The sequence below is a fragment of the Camelus ferus genome, chromosome 5 (assembly GCF_009834535.1).
Source record: "Camelus ferus isolate YT-003-E chromosome 5, BCGSAC_Cfer_1.0, whole genome shotgun sequence".
Taxonomy (NCBI): domain Eukaryota; kingdom Metazoa; phylum Chordata; class Mammalia; order Artiodactyla; family Camelidae; genus Camelus; species Camelus ferus.
This window is the reverse complement of record NC_045700.1, coordinates 36,324,747-36,350,075: the sequence shown is the minus strand read 5'-3', so window position 1 is coordinate 36,350,075 and position 25,329 is coordinate 36,324,747. Positions and strand designations below refer to the sequence as shown.

General features: G+C 36.7%; 1 protein-coding gene across 2 annotated transcripts in view; it reads left to right on the top strand.

The window, feature by feature from the left end:
* The window catches only part of PLA2R1 (phospholipase A2 receptor 1), a 104,068-nt gene that overhangs the window by 64,159 nt on the left and 14,580 nt on the right, over positions 1-25,329 (top strand). For both annotated transcript variants that reach the window (XM_032479553.1, XM_032479552.1), the window contains exons 13-23: positions 175-320; positions 3,643-3,727; positions 5,854-5,986; positions 6,569-6,604; positions 7,054-7,211; positions 12,645-12,709; positions 12,982-13,085; positions 14,668-14,807; positions 20,948-21,065; positions 21,753-21,883; positions 22,251-22,398. In XM_032479553.1, the coding sequence (XP_032335444.1) occupies positions 175-320; positions 3,643-3,727; positions 5,854-5,986; positions 6,569-6,604; positions 7,054-7,211; positions 12,645-12,709; positions 12,982-13,085; positions 14,668-14,807; positions 20,948-21,065; positions 21,753-21,883; positions 22,251-22,398 (1,264 nt within the window). The remainder of the gene's footprint in view (positions 1-174; positions 321-3,642; positions 3,728-5,853; positions 5,987-6,568; positions 6,605-7,053; positions 7,212-12,644; positions 12,710-12,981; positions 13,086-14,667; positions 14,808-20,947; positions 21,066-21,752; positions 21,884-22,250; positions 22,399-25,329) is intronic.

The following is a 25,329-nucleotide window of genomic DNA, read 5'->3' as shown; positions in this document are numbered from 1 at the left end:
GAGATAATAGCTTTACAATGACTAGACACATTCCAGTTCATTTTTCCCTACTGGGTCAAGCTTTTAATGTAGAAATAATGACAACTATTCTATTATTGAAATCTTCTTGTCCAGAATTAAACAGCCTCACCTTATTTATGGTTGTGTCAACTTTTTTCCCCTTTTACTACACAGGTATTTCATAGTGAAAAAGTCCTGATGAAAAGAACATGGAGAGATGCTGAAGCATTTTGTGAGGAATTTGGAGCTCATCTTGCAAGCTTTGCCCATATTGAGGAAGAGAATTTTGTGAATGAGCTTCTACATTCAAAATTTAATCGGTAAATGCTTGTTATTTTGGAAAAGTTGCAGGCAAATATTCTGTCTCCCGGTAATGGCTTCTTGGGGTATTTGGGATATTCGAAATCTCAGGTATTTGTTTTAAGTCTAAAACCAACTAGCCTCTAGCTGTGAAAGAAAAATATATACCTCTAGTTTTATATTTATATGAAACCAACTCCTCATTCCATAAAACAAAGAACAGCGTGATGATAATTTTGATATTTGAAATCTTTTATGTGTGCCTCAAGTCAGAATGTTAGAGGTTTTCTGTCAAACTCAGAAATTATCTAGCCCAGTGGTTTTTGAAGTGTTATCTGAGGATCCTGAGGGTCCAAGAGCCCCAAGGTCAGGAGGGCCCAAGTGGATGGAGCTCCTGGTTTCTTGCTCACTGACTTAACTCACCAGAGCAGGTCCAAACAACTCCGCTTCTAGTTGTATTGTTATATAACAGGAGTCCATGTAAAGTTTTGTTTGAAAAAAAGACCCACTAATTAAAAAAAAAAAACTCCATCAGCATATACTCATCATCCTCAAAAAAAAAAAAAAATCCAGTCAACCTTCTAATTTTACATTTGGGGAAACAGACGTTCACTTGTCTGCATCCATCTTGCAAGTTAACAGAATCTTGAATTCCATGAAGTTAGAAAATCAATTAAATTTAAATCTGAACTAACTTAAGAGGGCTTGGAGAACCTCTGACTCATTACAGGAATTTCTTCCTCTACATTCCTGTGGTCATCTACTGTCTGCATAATTCCTTTCAGTTTCAAAGTGCTCCTTACTTGGGATAAAGTCCATTCCATTGCTAGAGGCTAGTTTCAAATGTCAACTTTCTAGTACACCAGAGCAATACAGATCAAATCTATTCTATTTTCAAATATTTAAAGACATACATCATGTTCTCTTTTAGTGACTTTCCCAACCCTTGGCCTCTTTACCTAGAATGTTCTTGTCAGTAAGTGTATATTTTAGGAATGTCTGCTATGGAAGGGACACTGTTATAAGCATTGTTGACTGGAGAATCCAATAGACATGACAGACAAAATACCGCCCCTGGGAGTGGAGGGGTGCATGCCTCCATACATTTATTTAATACAAACTAATATACCAGGTACTCTGCTCTAAGCTCTGGAAATCTGAAATCTCGGTGAAACACTTGCCTAAAACTCAGAGAAAACCCAGAATCCCTTTTTGGAGAAAATCCTGACCTTCTCCTATAAGTTTTCTTTAGGATACTCCATAGGAAGGTCAATATGTAACATCTATCAAATTATTCACCTCCAGCATCTACAAAAATGACCTCAAAGGTGGGAGTCTAACAACGTCTCCCAGTATGTGTCCCATGCAATACTCCACGGGAAAACAGGAATTTGGTGGTCAAATATGTTTGCAAAACAAAGCCTAATCTTGGAAATTTGCCATATACATTAGCATTGTAAAGGCTTCTGGAAGGAAGCACTTTCTTTGACAGAAAAAAAAAATTTTTTTTTTTGAGACCACTTAACATCCCATGGAACTGCTAGTCCCTGCAGGAAACGCTGAACTGAGACTGTGGTTCCTAAACCTGGCTGATTGTCATACTCACTTGGGAGACTTTTTCACATGGAACCATCGGGTCTCACACCAGAGCTACTGAGTCAGATTCTCTGAGGCTGATGAAGAGTTCAAGAAGCTTCCTGGTTGATTGGATTGTTAGTCTGATGTAGGGCCTCAGATCCAAGGGATATGTGATAGTCTCCATTGTTCTAAATGGTAACTTGGCTTCCTGACTTCAGCCCCTTGCAAAACATCCTTTCATACTGGCATACTGTAAGGTTTGCCTCATGAAACAACACATGCAAAGTGCTTCCAAGTTTGCTGTAACGTCAAATATCATTGTATGATTTCTATTTATATAAATTCTCACATTTGGAATGTCAAGCGACTATCAGATTACTGATCTTTAGCACCTAATCCCAAAAGCCATATCATGTATGTTTTACATTTTGCCCAGACTGCCAGGGAGTTCAGCCAAATCTGATGCTGAATTATAGCAAATAGACCAATTCTCATAGATAGTGTATATGCCTCTTCTCCTTCCCACAGCACTGTTCTTCTATTTCTACTTTATTATATTCATATTATATTATGTCAATTATTTAAAATTATACAGTTTTAGGAAACTGGTAGAGAGGAAATAAATACCAGTTCATCTTCTAGGAGCCAGTGAATAGCAGGAAAAATAGAGAACTCTGAATCCAGTGAGGAAAGGAATAAATAGTTCTGAACCTGGGGAGAGTGATGTGGGTCTGCAGCCTGGCCGTTGAGATTAACACGCCTGGCATAACTTTAAGGCCGCATTCTCACCTTGCCAGAACCTCACGTGTGAGTTAGAATCACAGCAGTGAGCAACAGGCCTCAGTGATTCTGGCATTTCCTCAGCAACATTTTACTTTCATTTGTGTTGTTCGGGCAGAGGAACTCAAATATCTGACAAAGGGATGCTTCCGAAGAGGCTTGCCTCTGTGCACTAAGGAAAATAAAGCATCTGTCATGACTTCTGAATCTTTTAAACCTTTAATTCTTCAAAATTATTCTCAGAAAATTATCTTAGTGAGATTGTTCGTTGTACAATTAGGCTTTATTGCTTGATTTATTGAGTGCTCTGAGGTTTGACGTATTTGTCCTCCACCTAATAGGAGGGAAGATGGTTCTCCATGGGGCTTCTCGCCAAGTCTAACCAGTTGGGACTGCTGAAGTTAATCTACCGTGCCTCAGACTGATTCATTGTGGAATTATTTATGTTGGGACCTGAATAAAACCCCAAATCTGCTGTGTACCTATTATTAAATGGGGGTGGTGGCAATTAACCTTCAAAGAAGACATGAACATTTGACAAAAGAGCAACAAATCAAAACGAAGTAATTAGTATAAATAGTAAAATAGTCAACAAATAGTCCTACAGGGAAAAGATGTTCCCTAATTTCTTACCAACTTGCTTTCATGTGTTCCTATCCTAACTGAAAGGCATTGCCATTCCTAATGAACATGAGAGAGCCACGTTCTCCATATGGGCTGACTTTCCCCTAGCTGCCCATCACCAGTGAGCACACTATACAAACTAAGAGAAATGGGAAGTGAGATTAAATCTTCTCTCAGTTCATTTCATAGCTCAGGTTCTGCTTTAGGAAATGTTCAGTAAATGTTTGTTGACTTTATCAGTTCTACCAGTGGCACCAGCTGTTTCCTGCACACCTGAGTACTTTAAAATATTTCTTGAACCTTTTACATAATGCTGTAATTCAATGGGAAGGGCCAACGTTTTGTTTCTTCTCTTCTTAGGACAGAAGAAAGGCAGTTCTGGATTGGATTTAATAAAAGAAACCCACTGAATGCTGGCTCTTGGGAGTGGTCTGATGGAACTCCTGTAAGTCTTTCCAAACTAGAGAAAAGGAAGTGAATTCAAAGCAGGTGGTCCTGGAACCACTTGGTAAACCAACCAAGAGAACCTGGAAATAATGACCATGTTTCCCATGACTCAGACCTAACCTTGGTACTGAAAGAGTTATTTTGGCAAGGTCCTGAGAAACCTTAGCTAGCCAGATAGTTCTGAGGCCAGCTATAAGATTTCATCTTAAAAAGGAATCAGAATCTCAGGAAAAGCCCCCAAACCATCTCCCATGTGAAGAATCTCCAGCTGAGAAGCAACTATTCTACAAAATAATACCCGGCTTCCTTTGCCCTCCCCACTCCTGCACAGCACCTGATTGTGTGAGTGTGTGACTCTTATCTGTGTTACAGTGAAAAGAGCATTTCAGTTTCTGTCACTCTAGAAGGACAACAAGGCCAGCCTTAGAAATATCACCTCCTTCTCAGCCAGAACAGGTTACTTGGAAGGAAAAAAAAGGACTAGTTTTTTTATTCAGTCTCATGTGTGTAAAAACCTCTATGAAGGAAAGAGGGAACTCAGAATTATATTTTTTTTCAGGTGCAATGAGGAACTCTCAGGTTTTCCTCAAGATGATAGGGGAAAAACACAGAAGCAGCATCCTAGATTGAATGAGATCCATCTGAGGGCACGTGCCAAAATTATTCAGTTTCACCTGTGAACTGGGAGCTAGCAACCGCCTGCAGTGAGCATTTAATGCAGCTCCTGTTCACTGAGCCCTAACTATGTTCTGAGCACTGGGCTGAGTGCACACCTGCACGATCTCATCTCATCCTTACAATGATTCCATATAGTGGGTATTAGAATGATTAAATAGTTTGCCTAAAATAATACCTAAGAAAGACAGTATTTGTACACAGGTTGTCTGCCTCCAAAGCCACAATGTCATAATGTCCCCTTGTTGGCAAAATATCAGCAGCTGAACTTGGAAACAGTAAAGATCAGTAGAGAAAAGGGACCTCAAGGCCTGCTACATAGATGATGTTCAAATTTGTAGCAAGGAAAGGGTTGGTGGAAAAGCTATATGCTCACAGTGGGAACAAAAATAATACAAATGTGCTAGTTTTAAAAAGATAACGTTTCCACCCCAGTGCTTATTCTTTGCAAAGGGCATCAGGACCAGAGAGTGGGAAGAGATCTTAGCCATCACCCAGCCCCACCCATCTATTTTGCTGACAAAGAAACCAAGGCCCAGAAAGCGGAGAGGGCACAGCAGGGTCGACCTGCCCCTTTAATGGAAGCCACCACAGGGCACAGTTGGGTGGTTAATGTCAGTGCAGCACTTGAAAAATAAAATATGGTACGTAGAGATTGAGAATGCGTTTTGGTAAAACAAAGTCATTAGTCATAGGAGAGGAGGAGACAGTTTGGTTCAGGACCAATGAGGTAAAGCCACGGAGCAGTTGACTGAGTCCCTCGCCACTTCCCTCTGGACAGAATAAATATCAGACTCATGCCATTCTCTGAATCTGAGCTTATATATATTTAAGTTACATGAATTGTTGTATGACTGTGTACATGCTTGAGGAGGAGTACAGATGGTTTCAAAACATTCTTTTTTACCTCAATTTTACTCGTGGTCCATCTACTCTTCTGTCAGGTAGTCATTAAATCACTGAAGGTTGAATCTGTAATTAATACCCCTGTTTTGTGATCATTCATGGAAAGCATTGGATAGACTCCTGACTGAAGCTAAGGTTGACTTATAATTTAGTGATTAGAGACTAAAAGCTTCATGGTTACCCAAAAGCATTTACATCAAAAGTGAGACCCAATTCTGACAGATCCCTGAGCCGTTACAGAGTTTACCCAGTATATCCCAGGGCTAGGCTAAATCTGCCGGTGAAAAACAGTGAAAGTTTATCTGACTTGTTCCTTCTGGAAAAAGGAGTAGCATACTTTTTTTTTTTAAGAGCATCTTCAAAAAAATGCTAGAATTTTCATTAGCTTACCTTGCACAAATATGGAGCAACCTTTAACTGGCATCATAACCAGACTTTCTTCCAGAAGTCTATTGTGATTTATTTACAAGGATGCCTTTTTGATCTTTTGAAACGTTTTGTGGGGGATCATTGTTAAGGAATAATGAACTTCATCTGCTGCAGGTTGTCTCTTCATTTTTAGACAATACTGATTTTGGAGAAGATGCAAGAAATTGTGCTGTTTATAAGGCAAATAAAACATTGCTACCCTCCCACTGTGGTTCCAAACACGAATGGATATGCAAAATTCCAAGAGGTAAAAATATTAATAAGATCCTTACTGTTTGTTTGCTTTCTAACAATATATAGCACTTTCCCAAGTCAACAGTTACAGAGGTCTAAAATTTAGGCACCCTGGACCACAGTACCAACAACCTTTATGATGAACCATTTGTGCTATTTTAGCAAAAAATGTATCATGGAGGAATGAAAAAAGATGACCGAAGCACAGTATGCTTAGTTATTAGGAAAGGAGGATAACTGCTTATGTTGTGGAATATTGTATTTTGCAAGTACAATCTGGAAGAAATGTCAGTATGATATTAGGAGCAAACAAAACTACTTATCAACTGAGCAAGTGAAAACACCTGGAACAGTGTGTGACACACAGTAGGCCCTCAGCAAGTGTTCACATCCTTTTTTCTTTAACCAGAAGTCTCGCTTAAGGCACCTCTTCCAGTATGAGAACTAATAATTTTCCAAACAACACAGAGTACCTGGCTCTTAAATGATCTTTTAAAAATCAAAGTCCAAAATATTGTGTTTAGACCTGAAGTAACTCAGAGATAGTACACATATAAATAAAGGTCATTCAAACTGGTTTGCTTTCACTTTGCAGATGTGAGACCCAAGATTCCACCCTGGTACCAGTATGGTAAGAACTATTCTGGCCATTCTTGAATTTCTGATTATGTGCTATAATGTACCATAACTGTGTTATTACATTCCTCCAGTCAAGTCTATCCAGAGCTAATTTGTTCAAATTAACAAATTAATCATTAATAAATAATCAAATTAATAAATATTAAACATGTCAAAGACTAATATCATAACTAAACTCTGTTTTCATGACACATGATTTTAAAATATGCATCTATTCCAGGCCTTTGAATACACATGAAAGTTTTGTATATGAAATAAGCCAAGAGAGAGGAGCAAATTATATACTTATTTATGTGGGAGGGTGGATACATACACACATATTTTCTTAATGCTGAGTGACCAAATTACACATTTGGGGTCAATCATAGCATACCCTATCTAAATCTGCATTATACTGCTCAGTAATTGTTACATCATCTGCATTGCTTATTTCTCTCTCAGATGCACCCTGGCTCTTCTATCAGGATGCAGAGTACCTTTTTCACACCTCTGCCTCGGAATGGTCCTCCTTTGAGTTTGTCTGTGGCTGGCTGCGCAGTGATATCCTCACTATTCATTCTGCCCGTGAGCAAGAATTCATCCACAGCAAAATAAGAGCGGTACTTAAATACGATTAACTATGAGAAATTCAGAGTTTAGCAACTTCTTCTGTCCTGCGGGATTTTGTTTTTATATGACTTCAGACATCTAAGTTTCGTTAAAAGCTTTAGAGTTTTGAGAACTGTTTTTCCTTCCCGTTATAGAGATTTAGAGAAAATAATGGAAACACAGGCTTACTACGCTGGTCAGTCATTTCACTTCTCCTCAATGCTTTATTAGCAACAATAATGAGTAAGTAGAGTTTCATTGTTTTTGTGAGGCTCATTCCATCACTCAACACGTATTTATTCAGAGTCTACTTTTCCAGGGGCTGAGGCTCTATCAGGGATTAAAACAGACCAAAATTCCTGCCCTCCTGGAGTTTGTGGTCTAGTCTGGGGAGGAAGACTGTGATCAATATAAGTAAATAGAATTATGTAATATTAGAAAAAGATAAATATAGGGTAAATTCCATGGAGGAAAATAAAACACAAACGAAGGACAAGGAGTACTGGGAAGTGCATGGCTGTTTTAAAGTTTCAAATTTTACTTATAAGGGTACAATATTTTTTAATACTCTACAGAAAATGGTAACGAGTGGTTCTCTATTTCAACTTAAGAAAGACTGGACTTAATCCTTTGAGGAGCTAGGCTAATTAGAAAGGAACATGCAAAATCTGTTAAATAATGAAATAGACTGGCAAGGAATAGTGTTGATTTTCAGTGTATTTCTTCAACAAGCATTTATTGAACATTAGATATGTCTCAGGCACTGTGGTGTTTGTCAAGGACAGAAAGATGTCAAGGACACAGAAATGAGATACGGTCACTGTTTTTAAAAGCTGGAAATAATATGATGTAGTAAGTGAAAAGGGAGAAGTATGTGCAAATTACAAAGGGGGCACCCAGGGAGGGAAAACCTCATTCCCAATTTCCCCCAGGAAATTGTTGAAGGTAAGAAAAAGCCTTTTTTCCCCATAATTGAACATTATTTCATGGTCTCCAGGAATCCTTTCTCACTCTATCATCTTTTCATATGTTTGTAAGTTGACTGTTAAAATGAAGCTCTGTATGAAAGCATCTTGACTTGTAAGAGAAATGCCTTCCCTCACAGCTCATAGGGCTTTCCTGTTTCTGTACTTTTGTTTGACATACATGCAGCCTGTGAGCTACAAGCAGGTTGAAACTACTACTGAGTTTTCATGGAAAAGCCAAGAAACAGGGGGGTTGGGTGACAACCCCATGATCCCACAGAGACTCAGTGGCAGACCAACCATGGAAACCAGATGTTCCCTACTATTAGTTCATGAATTATTTTACCGCTCTTCATCTCCTACACATGGAACACACAAGCCAAAACTGTAATATTAAGTATCAACATATTACATATGATAATGTCAGAAAATATATTTGTTTCTTTTCTCACCCCTGGTGGCAATTACAAGAAATCAGGTGAATTATTAAAAATGAATCTATCAAAATGACAAAGTGCACGTCCCAAAAGGAGCTGATATTTGGCCAATACTTATTGTAACAGTGTCAGGCATTGCTAAGCACTAACATTTAATGGCATTTAATCTTTCCAAGAGCTCTCTATAGGAAGTCTATCATCAGTTACATTTTATAGATGAGGAAGCTAGAACTCCAAAGAAGTGAAGCAACTTTGTTACACAACAGCTAAGTAGTGGAATTTGGAAGTGAACCCAGGTCATCTGACTTACGTCATTTAAAAAAACCATGATGGGCAGCAGAATATTACGTTCATTATATTAAAATGCTAGTTCTAAAATCCCTCCCCCAAAAGGAAACCCTTGTGCACTGTTGGTGGAAATGTAAATTGATGGAACCACTATGGAAAATAGTATGAAGTTTCCTCAGAGAACTAAACCCAGCAATTCCATTCCTAGGTATATATCTGGGGAAAAAAATGAAAACATTAATTCAAAAAGATACACGCACCGCAATGTTCATAGCAACATTATTTATAATAGCCACGATATGGAGTCAATCTAAGTGTTCACCAACAGATGAATGGATAAAGAACATGTGGCATATACATGCAATGGAATATTAGTCATAAAAAAAATGAAATTTTTCCATTTGCAACAACATGTATAGACCTGGAGGATATTGTGCTTGGTGAAATAAGGCAAACAGAGAAAGATACACACTAAACATTGTCACTCGTATGTGGAATCTAAAAAATGAAACAATAATTGAATATAACAAAACAGAAACAGACTCACAGATATAGAGAGCAAACAGTGATTATCAGTCAAGGAGAAAGGGGGAGAGGCAAGATGGGGTAGAGGATTAAAAGGTATAACCTACTATATATAAAATAAATAAGCTACAAGGCTATGTTGTACAGCACAAGGAAATATAGCCATTATTTTATAATTTTAAATGGGATATAATCTATAAAAATTTGAAAAATCACTATGTTAAAACTAATATAGTATTATAAATAAACTATACTTCAATTAATTACTTAATAATAAATAAAACAAAATAAAATCCCTCCCCAAAAGATGGCTGCCAGCTCTGTCTCAGACATGAACAATGAAGGGCTTCTTTGATCTTTCCAACAGAGCTTAGCTCTTTTGGGGGAAACTCTGCAGGTCTTCTCTCTTCACCTTTCCCTTAATTCACTCTCCTAATCTTTGGTGTTTGGGAAGCCAGTGGGAACGGCAGAATTAATACTACCCATTGAAGGGAAAAGTAAAATCCCACAGGCTTAGCCATTTGAGAAGATACAGCCAGTGCCATGATCTAGTTGAGGACTAGATCTAGTGATCTCAAACCAGACCAACCTTGTGGTGTCTTATATGGCAAAATGGTTACCCAGCCTATGACCATGTTAATACAGAATGCCCTGTCAGTATTATGAGTGAGCGGCTGACTTATCTAATACCACACTGTGCTACAGAAGAAAGTTATTGGAGAGTACAGAATGTGGAGACTGAGATTAGGGCAAGAGAGCCAAAGGGAAAGGATATCAATTTAGAAAAAAGAATGCTGTGTGTTTCTAAAGCAGTTCTTCCTTTTGCATAATTTGTAACTATTAGGCAATTTTTGCTGGTGGTAGTGGTGGTATTTTTGGTGACCATTTAAAATTCTTAAGGAAGAAATCCCATATCTAAGAACATCCTACTGGAATGGGTCAGTCCAGAAGTCCAGGATGAGGAAGTAAACATATAAAGGTCATACTACTCATTTTCATGGCACACTCATCCTATAATTGCATATGTGTTGTATAGCTCCTCTACGAAGAGTAGTAACTCGGGAACGTGAAAGACAAAAACAGCATTCAGTTGAGGGGAATAGAAAACTAATTATTAAAAAAGAAGCTGGATGGATTTTTTTAAATCTGGAGCAGAATTTTTTAAGAGAATATTTCCATCTTGGAAAAATGAGTCAGAATTTTCTCTTTGACTAACAGAAGACCACAAGGCATGATGAGAGGGAATTTTTGAGTACTAGTTTTTGAGCCATTTTGTTCTTCACATCAATGCCAAAAAAGTAAAAAACCACAAGCACTTAAGGAGTTGTTTGACACAAGCTAACATTTTTATGCTGTGTTGTACAGTATTTGCATTTGAAAATTGTAATTTACTTTTATTTTTAAAATTTTATTTCAAAATATTTCTAACAAAAATATATCAAATCTAGTAGTCATCTTCTAAAGTCTAGTGTTTTAAATCCTTAAAATAACTTTGTTTTGCTATTTTTATGGAAATATTTTAAGAGATGATGGGTTGTTATTCCTCATATTGCTTAGAAGATTAATATATTGGCTATTACTATGGTTTATTTCTTTTTGGTAAATGTTCTTCTCATATCATGCTATCAATAATTACTGTAACAAAACATAATTGATATTATAAAGTCCATGAGTGTAACACATTTCTTTATACAAATACTTACGTCTTCTATTGTTGTTGTTTCATACCTAAACTAAAATTTACAACATCTATTTTTCACATTGGATTTTTCACTCTGGGTGTCTTCTAGCTTGTACTATGAAGTTCTGTTCCATATTACAACAGGTTGTGATGTGCCATTTGGAGAATTCCACACTATAATTGAGGTGGTAATAAATATGCCACTTAGAATACAGTAGTTATAATTTCTCTTTAAGGTCCTTAATTGGGGCAGTGAACTAGCAGGCCATGATTTCCACCATTCTTGCATATGAGACCTCTTTAGAATGAATGAAATTGTTGTGGTTCTCCCACTGAGTTCCCAGCCAGTCTCCATGGACCCATTCCAACGTCTGACAATAGGAATCTAAATTCAGCATGTAAGAACACGTCCATGAAACAACACCTCAGGGATCCAAAATTATAGTTGCTCCATCTTATATTGTTCTCAAATTGCTGATATGGCAGACAGCCACCCTGGTTAAAGAGTGAAAATACCTGTTTATAAATCAGAATGTTAGAGAGCTATTAGGTTCTGTTGTATGATGACCTGAAATTCATATGGAAAAAAATATATACATCTTAAAATGCATTCCCAAGTCTTTACGGAAGAAATGGAATTGCAAATTTAAGAGTATAATGCCTTCAAATTAACAGGTTTTCAGCATAAAAAATTAAGTTACATTTCACACACAACACACACACAGTAAAGTATATTGATTCAGAGGTCTTAGAGAAATCCTTACTGCCTCTTCTTCTTTTATAGTTAAAGAGGGAATTTCAGTTTCCTGGGTCGTAAGTCCAGTATTACATCTGCTCTAATGTGTGTGTGCACGTGCATGTGTGTGGTGTTTCAAGTCTGGTCTTTATTGCACTGAGATTTATGTGATAAATAGTGGTGTAAATTAATAAAATATACAAAGGATAGTTTTCCTGCTGTCAAGCACTAGAAATACTGTGGTATTCTCTTGTCCTGTGTTGTGGTTTCTACGTGAATAGGGAGGGTGATAATACTTAATTCAGAAGCTCACCAATCAGACTAACACCTAGACTACAAGTTCTTTTCACTATTGAGGTCTTTGTGCCTTGAATTGTTTTTCAAGTAGTGGGGCATTCACAGTGAACTTCTATAAATCACTGAGAGGATAAACCACTCAATTTTCAGTCACATAAAGGAATCCACATTCTATTTTACTTTACAGTGTTGCTTTTAAAATCCCTATTAGGAGAGTTAGAAATTTTACTTTTAAATATATAGGAAACATTGTAATAAAGTCATGGCATGTTGTATGAAAGTAAAATTATTTTCAATATTTTGTTCCAATTTTCCTCCAGGATGAGGAGGGAATAGCTTAGAATAATGAAGTTGCAGGTTTTCTCACGATGCTAGGCCTTAGAGTACTCTTTTTTAGATAATTGCATAAAATACTGAAGAACAGAAAGCTATTAACAGCAACCCCATTAATCTTAATAGTGAAAAGGGAAAACTAGTGGAATAAATGCTGACATTCTCTCTCTTTTTCTAAATAGCTATCAAAGTATGGTGTAAATTGGTGGATTGGACTTCGAGAAGAAAGAGCCAATGATGAATTTCGGTATGGACCTAGATTAATTTGCATTTAACTTTGTTTGACAGGTTTTTATCTGCAGAATGATTGGACTAGATGTTAGTGGTTAATTTGTTGAATAGCCTTCAAATATTATCTTTAACTTATAAATTTTCATTTCCCTAACCAAAGAGATGAGTATTTTTTTTAATTCAATAAAATATTATGCCTTCAATCCATGCCCCAGAACTCCAAAAATGGTATTGGAGATTCAACACGCAGGATGAGAGAAGACTTTTAATTTTTTAATTTTCCTACAGCTGGAGAGATGGGTCACCTGTAATATACCAGAACTGGGACAAAGGAATAGAAGGATCTATGAATAATCAGAGCCAGAGATGTGGCTTCATTTCATCCATAACAGGTTATTTTGTTTATCCACTTTTGGGGTTTACAATACAAACATAATTTTCGGGAGGCTTGAAGTCTCCTTTTCATTGCATTAGTTCAGTGAGAAGGTTTTATTTGGGTATTTTGCTTTTCAACTGAATATACTTAATTTCATCAGTCTTAAGTCTTAAGGATGATCATTGCTACAGCTTATTCCATGTATTCTTGTTCTTGAAAGCAATTTACATCCAGATAAGTCCTTCCTCTTATACCAAAACATCACCAAAAGTGCACCCATTGAAATTGGTCAAAAGTATGCCTGACAAATACTATTCTCTATGAAATTTCAGTATGTGACCATTTTTAAAAAAATCTTTCTAGTATCCAGTTTAAACTGGCTAGAATTTTAAACTCTGAAATTTACTTCCATTTTCCCATTTAAGAAAAATTATCATTGAATTCAGTATTTTTTAAAAATACCTGGCATTCATTGCTGCTTGCTTTAGAACAGCAACTGTTTGCAAGTTGGATTTAGAAGTACGTGTACATTTAAGACGGGTTTTTAAAATTCTGTTCATAAGTACAGTTGTTATTTGGGTTGATTGTCCACTCATATCCACCCCACTCTTTCTATCCCATAAAAGGTAATGATGCTCTTGACTATTAACAGATTCATAAAGAACCTGTGCCCCAAATGAGGAGGAGGATAAACTTGGAAAGCAATCTGTGGTGTAAGGGCAGCTGCAGAAAGTTAGGAGGGGAAAAACCATGCTGTTAATCAGCTTGCTTTTGCCAGCAGGTGTCACAACAGCCTACATAAAGGCTGTTTGGTGATTCTGGAAGAATAGCAGCTAATCTGCATTGAAAATAGCATTCCAGCCCCTCCTTCAAAATGCCAACATATTTTTGGCTCATACCCCTCACACTGGAAAACTGAATCTGCCTTTGCAATTTACATGCATCCTTGCCCTATTCTGGAATTTATAATTTGAATGCTAATGAAATGCATTCTATAACCTTTACTCTGAAAATATAGCTCTTCTAAATTAAAAAAAAAAAAATTTCCAGGAGGCTAAGGGCTTTGGGATATATCTTCCTGAGGGCATGTCTCTAGGTGTGTGTGTTTTGTTTGAGTGTTAGTGTTGAGAAGTGCTTCTTCCTTATAAGTTCCTGAGTTATTTTTTCTAAATTATTGTATTTTCTTAAGAAATATAAAGTAGAAATGATCATATATTGTTTTAGTCTTTTTTTCTCTATTTACTTTGAAGTTGAATATTTTAAAACAAAAAGATTACAAAGTATTCATTTGCTAACCAAGTCAAATATTCTTAGAACTTTTAGTCAGTTTTGTTATTTCAATTGCAGTATTTGTTTAGTTGTGGGTTTTTTGCATTTGCAAAATTTCTAAATTTTTGAATAGAATGACTGATTTGGCACCTTGCCCAGTAAGCTCTTATCACTAGAGAACTCTGTGATTATAGTCAAATTTAGTTCAATTTCTAGATTTAACAAAGTATGGGAAACCACAGCAGTCATAAAAAATTAGTGACCAATAGAAAATGCCTACAAAGAGTCACCATTGTTTCTAGTCATTTCTACTCCATTTTCTCCTCCAGGACTCTGGGCTAGTGAAGAGTGCTCAGTTTCTATGCCTAGCATCTGTAAGAGAAAAAAGTTTTGGGTCATAGAGAAAGAGAGAGATATACCAAAACAACATGGAACGTGTCCCAAGGGATGGCTGTATTTCAATTATAAGGTAAATTTGTTTTCAAAAAATTGCTTTTGTTTCTCTTTTGTAGATGTTAAATTTAGAAAGTAAACAAAAGTAGATGTGGCTTTGAAAAACCATGAGATGTCCATTGGACCTAGAACTTTTTTGGTCACAATTTTCAAGAGATTTGAGAAGTTTTCTATTTAGGGACAGATCTCCTAGAATAAAACATTTTTGTCAAAAACAGCCTTGGCACCACCCTTCCTTTGTATACTCATTTTTTGCTACTAACATTGTCATTCATTGTGCTGTATGACTTTCGTTAGGTGTGATGAGTGTGTGTGCACACGTGTGTGTGCACATGTGCATGAGTATCTAGGCCCTGTTCCCAAATGAGCTGTCAACTCCAGAGGACCCAGTCTCCATCATCTTGTTTTTGTGTCTTCCCTGCCTGGAACCAGCAGAGAGCTCTGCCCACCTTGTGAACTGACAGACGAACAACATAGCTCGAACCTCATAAAGCTGGTGCTTCCATGCAGAATTGACTTTTTTTAAATGGCCAGTGGGGATATTGTAAACCAGATTTATTATTTCTGATACTATTTCCAATTAAGGCTGAGACTGCCCCTCTACTCCTTATGTTTTAAAATAAAGTAACTTTATAGGACTTAGGTGGAAGTAATTAAAAATACATCTCAAATTATAAATGTTTAACTCTTTGATAATTAAAAAACTCAAACGGTGTCATAATTTCATATGTGAATATGAAATTGCTCCTCCATCGTGGACAGCCAATTGTCAGGCTGTATGTTTAGTTATATTGGCAGGGCATTCCCTCCCTTTGATCTTCCTCTCATTGCTAACTTGTGAAACAGGGCTATTTGTATTTAACACACATTTAGTGAGTATCCACCACATATTTGGCACTAGTATTTTTAATTGTGGTAAATTCACATAATATAGAATTTACCATCTTAACCATGTTTAAATGCGTAGCGCAGTAGTGTTAAGTACGAGCACACTGCTGTGCGATGACTCTGTAGACGTTTTTCATCTTGTAAAACTGAAACTCTAAACCCATTAAACGACAATCCCTCATTCTCCCTCCCCACAGCCCCTGGCAACCTCCATTCTACTTTCTATCACTGTTAATTTGACTACATCAGATACTGCATGTAAGTGGAATCATACAGTGCTTGTCCTTTAGTGCCTGGTTTATTTCACTTAGCATAATGTCCTCCAGGTTCACCCATGTGTAGCATGTGTCAGAGTTTTCTTACTTTTTAAAACTGAATAATATTCCATGATATGCAAATACCACATTTTGTTTTTCCACTTATCCATTGATGGATTTCTTCCACCTTATAGCTGTTTTTACTGTTGATTTCATATATATATATATATGAATATATAAATATATATATATACAAATAATTGAATTCTTAAAATATACCGAACTGCTATCCCATCTTACATATGAAAGACTGAGGCTAACAAAATTGTGTGGTTTTTCTGAAACTTACAATGAATAAGTGTCAAGCTGAGAATCAACCTTAGGTTTTCTGACCCTGAGTCTTGAGACTTGTCCCCTTCCTACAGCTGCCACTTCATATAAGAACTTAAGAATTACCACACCATCTTAGTCCCATGGTACAGCCAGTCCAGTGGTATTGGGATATATTTTCTAAAATAATATAGTCATTCTCTAAAATGTTACATAGTACTGAGAAACACTATTTTTAATAGTTGATACTTTCAACTGCTTATTTTCTCAGACTGTAAAATCGTTCTACCAAGTAGAAATTATTTATACATTTCAATATGAGAAACATAGCAAATATTCAATAAAACTTGAGTAGCATGCATCAGAAATTCATTCCTTTTTATGACTGGATAATATTCCATGCCACATTTTCTTTATCCAGTCATCTGTTGATGGACTTCAGTTGTTTCCACTTTTTAACTATTGTGAATAAATCTGCCATAAACATTGGCATACAAGTATCTGTTGGAGTCCCTGTTTTCACTTCTCTGGGGTATATACCTAGGAGTGGAATTGCTGCATCATATGCTAGTTCTATGTTTAACTTTTTGAAGAACCAGCAAACTTTTTTCCACAGTGGCTAAACCATTTTACAGTCCTGCCAACATGTATGCTAGCATTTTCTCCACATCCTTGACAACACTTGTTGTTACCTGTCTTTTTGATTTTTGCCAACAGTAGAGTCTAGTGTTAGCTCATTGTCGTTTGATTTGCTTTTCCCTAATGAATAATGATGTTGAGCATTTTCACGTGTGCTTATTGGCAATTTGTATATTGTCTTTGGGAAAAATGTATATTCAAGTCCTTTGCCCATTATTTTATTTGGGTTACTTGTATTTTTGTTATTATACTGTCACAGCAGGCTTCACAGAGTGAGGTTTCAGGGTCCCCAAGTGTGTCTCCCCACCCACACTGATTTCCTATGCATCTTAATGGCTAAAATCCCACCATGGGAGTCTCATTCCTTTGCCTGAACATTTGACGTGTTTTCAGGGACGTATTTCTGAGATTGCCTCTTCTATCATCTACATTTTGGAATAAGTGGGTTTATCAGATCTTTAGAAAAGCTGGGAATAGGACTGATAGTTGGGGAGAGTAGAAAGCCCAGTGGGGATGGTTCTGATAGCAAACAAACAAACAAAAGCTATGGAAGGAAAACTGGTAGATAGCAAATGACAAACATCACTCACTTCACAGTTCTGAATGAGCGTCAATATATTATGTTCTACTAAACCTTTTCTTGTTTGTCAACTTCCTAGGACTAATTTTTATTGGTTATTTCTAGGAAAAAAAAATCCTAGTTGGTTGGTTGACTATCCACCTTTAAGAGTTTTAAAACTGAGATATCAGAAGTTAAGCATCTTTTCTCATGTCTCATAAATTATTCCCCCAGGTTTGATGATGTGAAAGAGGCTTGGCCAGGGATTACCCCAGGAAGAGTGAGGCATCCAAGATGCTTGTCACAGCAGAGCTGTGTGTAAGAGAAAGAAATTCTGTGTGTGTGTGTGTGTGTGTGTGTGTGTGTGTGTGTATTAGATTAACTCCTGCTTCTACTTACACATTTTTATTCAAGGATCTGGATTTAATGTGAAAGGCTGCTTTGTAATATCTAGTTTGGAATTAGCCAATATTTCATTTCATGTACAACATAGTTTTTCCTTTAAAAAAATTCTCTCCTCTTTTGAATTATTCAAATTCTTAGCACTTTATTCATTCATTCCATTTAACTATGTTGGATACTGATGATTCAATGGTGAGGAAAAAATACAATCCCTTCTCTTCTGGAGCTTACAGACTAGAGGGGAAAAAACATTAGTAAATCAATCAGGAAAATAAGTCTAATCTACACCTGTGACACAAGTGATGGAGAGACACACGGTTCCATAGAAGTATGTAACAGGAGGACCTGACTGAGGGGGTCAGAAGGACAGGAGGCATTAGAAGTAGGGGAAACAACATGTGCTAAGGTCTTGTGGTGGGAAGGATGTGACATACTGAAGAAACAAAAAGAGGTGTAAAGAACTAGAATGTGGAAAGTGAGACAAAAGAAGCAGGCAAGGGCGATATTGTGTTAAGAGTTTCTGGTTTTTATCCTAAGAGCAATGGGAAACCCCAGAGGGTTTTAACTGAAGAAGGACATGATCAGGATTGAGTTTTGAAAAGAATCATTCAGGCTGCAGTACCAAAGACAGACTGGAGGAAGGCAAGAGTGAGGAAAGTAAGAGCACTTAGGAAGCTATAGTCCAGGCAAGAGAGAAGTCGTTTTGGCTAAGTCGTGTTTGCAGAGACTGAGAGGCAGTGGGAACAGGAAGAGTGGTGAAGGACTCAGAAATGGGATGTCCAGATGGAAGGACTGAAGGGTGATGGAGGTGCCTGAAGGGTGAGAAGACGCCCAGGTTTCAGGCTTGTGTAGATGCATGACTGACTGTGCCATTCAAAGTCAGTAAGACCACTAAAAAAGGACCCAATCTGGGGAGAAGACCATGAATTCCATTTTCAAATTTTGAGCTGGAAATGACTTGGAGAAAAAAAGAATTTTATAGTCAAAACTTGTTTGGAATACAAAAGATATCCTTAATTCATGATAATGATTAGAGATGCATTAAACTTGATCACATTTTGCAAATTAGTAAGTAAATAAACAATTTAAAATTAAGGGTGTTGTACTTCATCTTGCTGCTGTGCTTTAATTATTAATGACACCATTCCAAAGTGCTTTAGTAAACATGTTATATTTTTAGAAACAATGAAGCTGTGGTAATGGGAGGCTATACTCCCAGAGTCAAGCTAGTAAATCCTGGCTGAAGCAAACAGGGTAGCAGTGGCACTGGGTGGGAAGGGGCTGCATGTGTTTTCTGGAGAGATGTAATGAGCTAAATGAACCAGTGAGGTTCATTGGTATTTATGAATGGTTCATTAGTGTGACTATCTGAACACAAGGTGAATTCACATTAAATGATAAGACTTCCTAATAATTAGTATGTGCCACTCTTCGGAACTTGTAATTAGAGGAAAGAGGCAAAAAGAAAGAAAATAGATAAAAGGATAGTTGTTAGAAAATTAAAATCCTTTAAAGCCAATTCCATTTCTTTGTGAAGCAAACAAGGTAAAGGGGTCCAGAAGAATTGAAAATGTACTTCCTCTCTTAGTTGGCAACTCAACCTCAGGCTAGATCAGGATTTCTGGTTTTTATCCTAAGAACAGTGGAAAATCCCTGAAGTGTTTATACTAACGAGTGATGTGTTCAGGACTGAGTTCTGAAAAGAATTACCTGAGCACTACTGATATTTGGGGCTGGATATATTCTTGTTGTGAGTGACTGACCAGTGCCTTATAGAACGTTTAGCAGCATCCTGGTCTCTACTCACTAGATGCCAACAGCAGCCCCCTGCTCATGTTGTGACAACAAAAATGTCTCCGGAAATTATCAAAATGTCACCTGAGGAGCAAGTTGGCCCTTCTTGGTTGTGATGTTCAAAGAGGAGCAACACTTAGTCTCTCTGCTTTTTAAGGAATTTATGATAGGTGGGGAAGGAATGGGGACAGATGAACTGAAGAGATTAAAGAAGGATGGGAAAGGATGCTCTCTGAAGTGTAAGCTGCTGCATCAGATAGAATTATCTTGCAGCTGGAATTTTTCTCAGTGGCAAGATCTCAAGATTTGATCTATCAATGACCAGGGTTGTCTATGTTCATTAATGAGAAAATAATCCACATAGAATATTTTCTGTACAAACTCTCTCCTGACTTCTCTGGAACTTTGCCTGATCTGTCACAGCCTTTCTTTCTATCTCTCCCTCTCCCCTGACTCCATCTGACGCTACTAACATGTTTCAATTCCATTAAGCTTGGTGAGGAGGTGTTTTTCTTCAACCCTGCCTGTCCTGCCTAGGAGTTACCATTCCATATTTCTCATCCCCTAATGAGTAAGCCCTGTCATGCCACAGACCCGATTCTCTCATGCATAACAATCAACACTCACTGCCAAACCCCACAGCCTCTTTCTGTGTTCCCTTTGACCCTGTTGGCGACCCTCCCCTTCGTTTTTCCTTTCTAGGTTTCCTTGGTCCTGTCCTTGCTCTCTTCCCACTGGGCTCATTTCTTCTTGTCTAGCTCTTCCTCTTTGGCGTTTGGATCACATTGCTGACTCCAAATATTTAGTGAATTTAAATACCTGATATGTTGTGATGCCCTAATATTCCTCTCTCACATAAAATGCAGAAGTATATTTGTCAATAAAAGTGAATGAAGTTATTAGGTGCCATTCACAGAAATTTTTTTTTAGATTAAATCCTCCACTGTAAGCTTTGCAGTAAGGCTGGCTCCTTTTTAGAAGGAATACTACTTTTCATTGAGCAGAAGACATCGTTCTGACATCCCATTCGCATGGCAAAACACATCCTTGCTTCTGTTCCCACCTGCTGCAAATGCACAAAAGACACTGACTCACCCAGAAAGCTGGTCTTCTTTGTTTTACTTTCACACCTCTGAAGCACCTGAAAAAAAAAAAAAAAAAAAAGAGTTGTTTCTGTCCAAGGAAATTACAAAAAAATTTTCAAGGCTGATCCTCTGTGTCTTTATGAAATTTTTAATTCATTTAGAAAAATACGGAAATGAATGCTTTTTTGGACATTTTTTATAGTGCCTTTTGATGAAAATCCCCAAAGACCCAAGCGACTGGAAGAACTGGACTTCTGCTCAAGACTTCTGTGTCGAAGAAGGGGGGACGCTGGTTGCCATTGAAAATGAGGTGGAACAAGGTAGAGTACTCAGTGTACAATCAGGCAAAAATAGCCATTTTTATTGACATGTCTATTAAGATATTCCTCCAAAACACTAACATTTTCAAATCAACATATTAAGTATTATATTGCTGGTAACACATACATTTTCAGTTTGACATATAAGGTTTATATGATGACATCTGTAAAAGTTAATACACTCCATTGCTTACAAACTGCTGAATTTTTGGAGTTTTTGTCTCACCAGGAGTAGTGGAAAGAATAAGGACATATTTATGATCTGTATTTCAAAATGGCTAAAGTAATCTAAAGTATAACTGAGTATAATTGCATGGTATAATTTTTTAGATCCCTTTAGATTTACCTAGACACTTTTATTTGCTATTTAGGCAATAATTGTATGCTTTAGTTTAACTATAGTAGATAAATCTCTTTTGTTTAGAAGAGCGTTGAATGAACACTGGAAGTTGTTTTGTTAACAGTGTGATGAAATCCCAGGCTTAGTCAGCTAATTTCTGTCAACTTAAACTGGACAAAAGTGAGAGTCTGCATCACTTTAATAAGGACAAAGTAAAAAATTCCTACAATTGATTTTTAATTAAGTCTTGCTGTCATTTAAATAAAATCATAGCTATAAATAGAATTCAGTGATTACCCAAATGGTTTAAATGGTATTAAATTTGATAACATATTCTTATTTTTCAGCATTCATTACTATGAATCTTTTTGGCCAGACCACTAACATGTGGATAGGGTTACAAAATGATGATTATGAAAAATGGCTAAATGGAAGGCCTGTGTCATTTTCTAATTGGTCTCCATTTGATATAATAAATGTAAGTTTTAAGATTTATCTTTTGGAAATCATTTTACCAAGAGATCTTATTTGAGACTTGTTTACTGAAGTTCTTTTCCACTTCCTATATTTTGTAGGCATAAATTTTTATTAGTTGGTTATTAATATATTAATTTTTAATAATGTAATTTCATGCAATTTTCATATGTTCCATAAATGTAATTACTTTACTCATCACAATACTTATTTATTTTGTAGGTTATGAAGTGATCTGTGAATAGGTTTATTAAAAGCAAGTGAAGGAATAATGGTGTTTGAATTTTAAAAATTATATCCTTAGTAAAAATGTCAATGTTGTAATAATGTTATATGTTACCACCTTTTTTGAAAACGTGTATTCTTTTAAGGTTCCAAGTCGTAACACCACTGAATTTCAAAAACACATTCCTCTCTGTGCCTTGCTGTCAAGTAATCCTAATTTTCATTTCACTGGAAAATGGTATTTTGAAGACTGTGGAAAAGAAGGTTATGGGTTTGTTTGTGAAAAAATGCAGGGTAAGAAATATTTGCTTTTTTATTCCTTTCATTCCCATGGCCCACTCTTCTCTTCCAAATTTGTTTTACATGCTGTATAGAGGACAGTTTCATAACTAACAGTGCCAGCTCATATTCTTTGAGCTTCACATATATATATATGGCCATTTAATCTCCTCTACCTCAGGGTTATGCCCTCTTTTGGGGTTCTAAGGACTGCAGAGACCACTTGAGTGATGACCAAGTTTATGCATCCCTTTTGGTCATATTAAAAGGCTTTACTGCTTTGTTCTGGGATGATGTGTCTGTTCAGACAATAAAAAAGACATTGAGAAAATGGCGGAAAAGAGTCAAGAAAATAAACCAACTCAACACTCACTCCTTTCTTGGAACCCTAAAAGGAGTGGCTGTGGCTAAATATTACACGCGGCACATTTCTAGATCTGATCATCAGAACCCCCAGTGACTTCTGGTTTGAAATACCAAAGCTATATTATTACAAGGAGCCAATGAGGTCAATGACCAGCGTGAATGCAGCGTAAGTGACCTTGAGTAATAAAAATAAAAACAACAACAATAGCTCACACCTTATGCTTTTACTGAATCCCAGGCTTCCCTAGAAGGCTGTAATTTGTGTCTGGAGCTGTGTGGAATCCTAGGCAGCCTAGGATATATATGCTTACTTGGAATATGAATTATACATCTTAGTTTTGCATACACGTGAACTCTTTGATGATACTAAGTATCAACCCATCCTCAGACAGAACAGTTACCAGGAAACCCTGTTCCCTAGTTCACAGCTATCACTTAAGCATAATAGTGGTCAGGAACTGGAAGAAGATACCAGATTAGTTATAGCGAGAGTATTATGAGAAGAGCAGAGTCTTGTAGGAAAAGAAATCATATCATTATTCGCACACTCACGATGCACTGTGAGTGTCTGGCACTGTGTCTTGGCTTTATAAGCACTATACCATAAAATCCTCATGACAATTCTATTCTAGGTTAAAGTCTCCCCATTTTACAGATGAGGAGCTTGAGGCTTAGAAAATAGAAGTAACACACTCAAGGTCTCTCAGTTAAATACAATGATTCTATTATAGGACCTTGATATTGACCTGACCACTTTCTCTCTTTGATATTTTTGGGGCTAACAATGTGCATGTTCTTTTGGCAATAGTATAGTATAGAGTAGTGGTGGTGGAGTGCATGGGTACCGGGGTCCAAATCCCACCTGAGTTCCTATCCCACCTCTGTAAATAAACTGTCAGTCAAATTTCTTTTCTTCTCTGTACTTTGATTTCTATATCTGTAAAATGGGGGTAAGAACTATCTCACAGACTCTACATATATACCCTGCTTATTAAGTTTCCCAGCATATGTTTAACAAACAACTGTTGTTTGCATTATTATTGTTTTTTATTGTATTATTATTCAACTACACAAATTCTTGCAATCTACAATGAATACCCAAATTCTGTCCCCTCTTTTTTATGTGCCATATGAATATGTATTTACATTGGGTTTAGAACTTAAAGCCTCTGATCTACCTGAGAGAATAAAGATACCTGAAAAAAAAGACAGAGACAAGGGCAAAGTCAAGACCCCAATTTTGAACTTGGTTTCCAATGGATCTGCCTTTCTCAGGGCAGCAGATGGCAGTCATTGCTCAAAATCATGTATGTTTTGAAACTTGATGAAATCAATTACAAAGGGAGAAATTCACATATGTGAAAATACAGGTACAGAACTTATTGGGGATAAAACAGTTAAACTGGCATTTGAGTTACATATACAAAGAGTTTGAATTACTTTAACTTTAATAATTATCATCATTTTTAAATAGCTACTTTGTTATTATATCAGTTTTGTGTAAATAATGTTTAGACTCGGTATTTCGGCTGGCTAACAGACTTCTAGCAAAGAAGAACAGATGATGAAAAGCGCTCCATCTCAATTTAATTGGTGAATAGATTAATTTCACTTTGGTTTTACAATACGTACTACTACTATATGGAGGTGACAGTGTTAAGAAAAGTCAGATCTCCACTCTGCCATTTTTATTTGGGAGAGTGTGACAACAGGAGGAGGGGAGAGTAAGAAGCAGCATTTATTGAGTGCCTGCTGTGTTCCAGATCCTACAGTAAGTGCTCTATATGAATATCTCCTTGAATTTTACCCACACTCTGATGAAGACCTTAGTAACCTCTTATAGACCAGAAATTTGAAGTCTACAGAGGTCTCTTTGCCATTTAGGGTCAGGACTAGAATTGAGGCCAAGGTCTTTGGCCTTATCCACACCTCACCATGCTCCTTTTCAACTCCAAAAGGGATAAAAACCAGTATACAGAGAGAAAACCAGATACTTTGGATCAGAAAATTCAGGAATTCTTACCCTGTTTCTGTGTTTTAGGACTCTTATATTTAGCCTAAATGTAGTATGGAACAAGAAGGCAAATACATATATGAAAGAGGAAGCATCCATATGTAACACACAAGCTTGGTTCTCACATGATCACAGCCACTCATGAATACAAAGCACCAATGATCATGTGTGGGAAAACCTCACCTTTTAATTTATCAGTCTTGACTCTGCTAGGTGACATATTAATAGTAATGATTTATAAGAACTGTATGTATTTTCTAAGCATTTATCAACTTAATTTTTAAACTTCTTTTTAGAATTTATACATGCTAATATTAAACATGATAGCAACTATCACATAGTCTTAAAAGTTTAATAAAGTATTATATTTGAGAATATGCAATTATAAAATTATGTTTGCATTGCAGTATTTGACTACATTATATGTGTCAGTATTCTTTTAGTGAGTATTAAGTTCTGCCAACAGCATGTGTTAGGCTGAGCATAATCAATAAAATTAAACCTGTCTAAGGAGATCACCATCAGTTCCGCCAAAAAGTGGTCAAAAATGGGAAATCTTCTAGAAA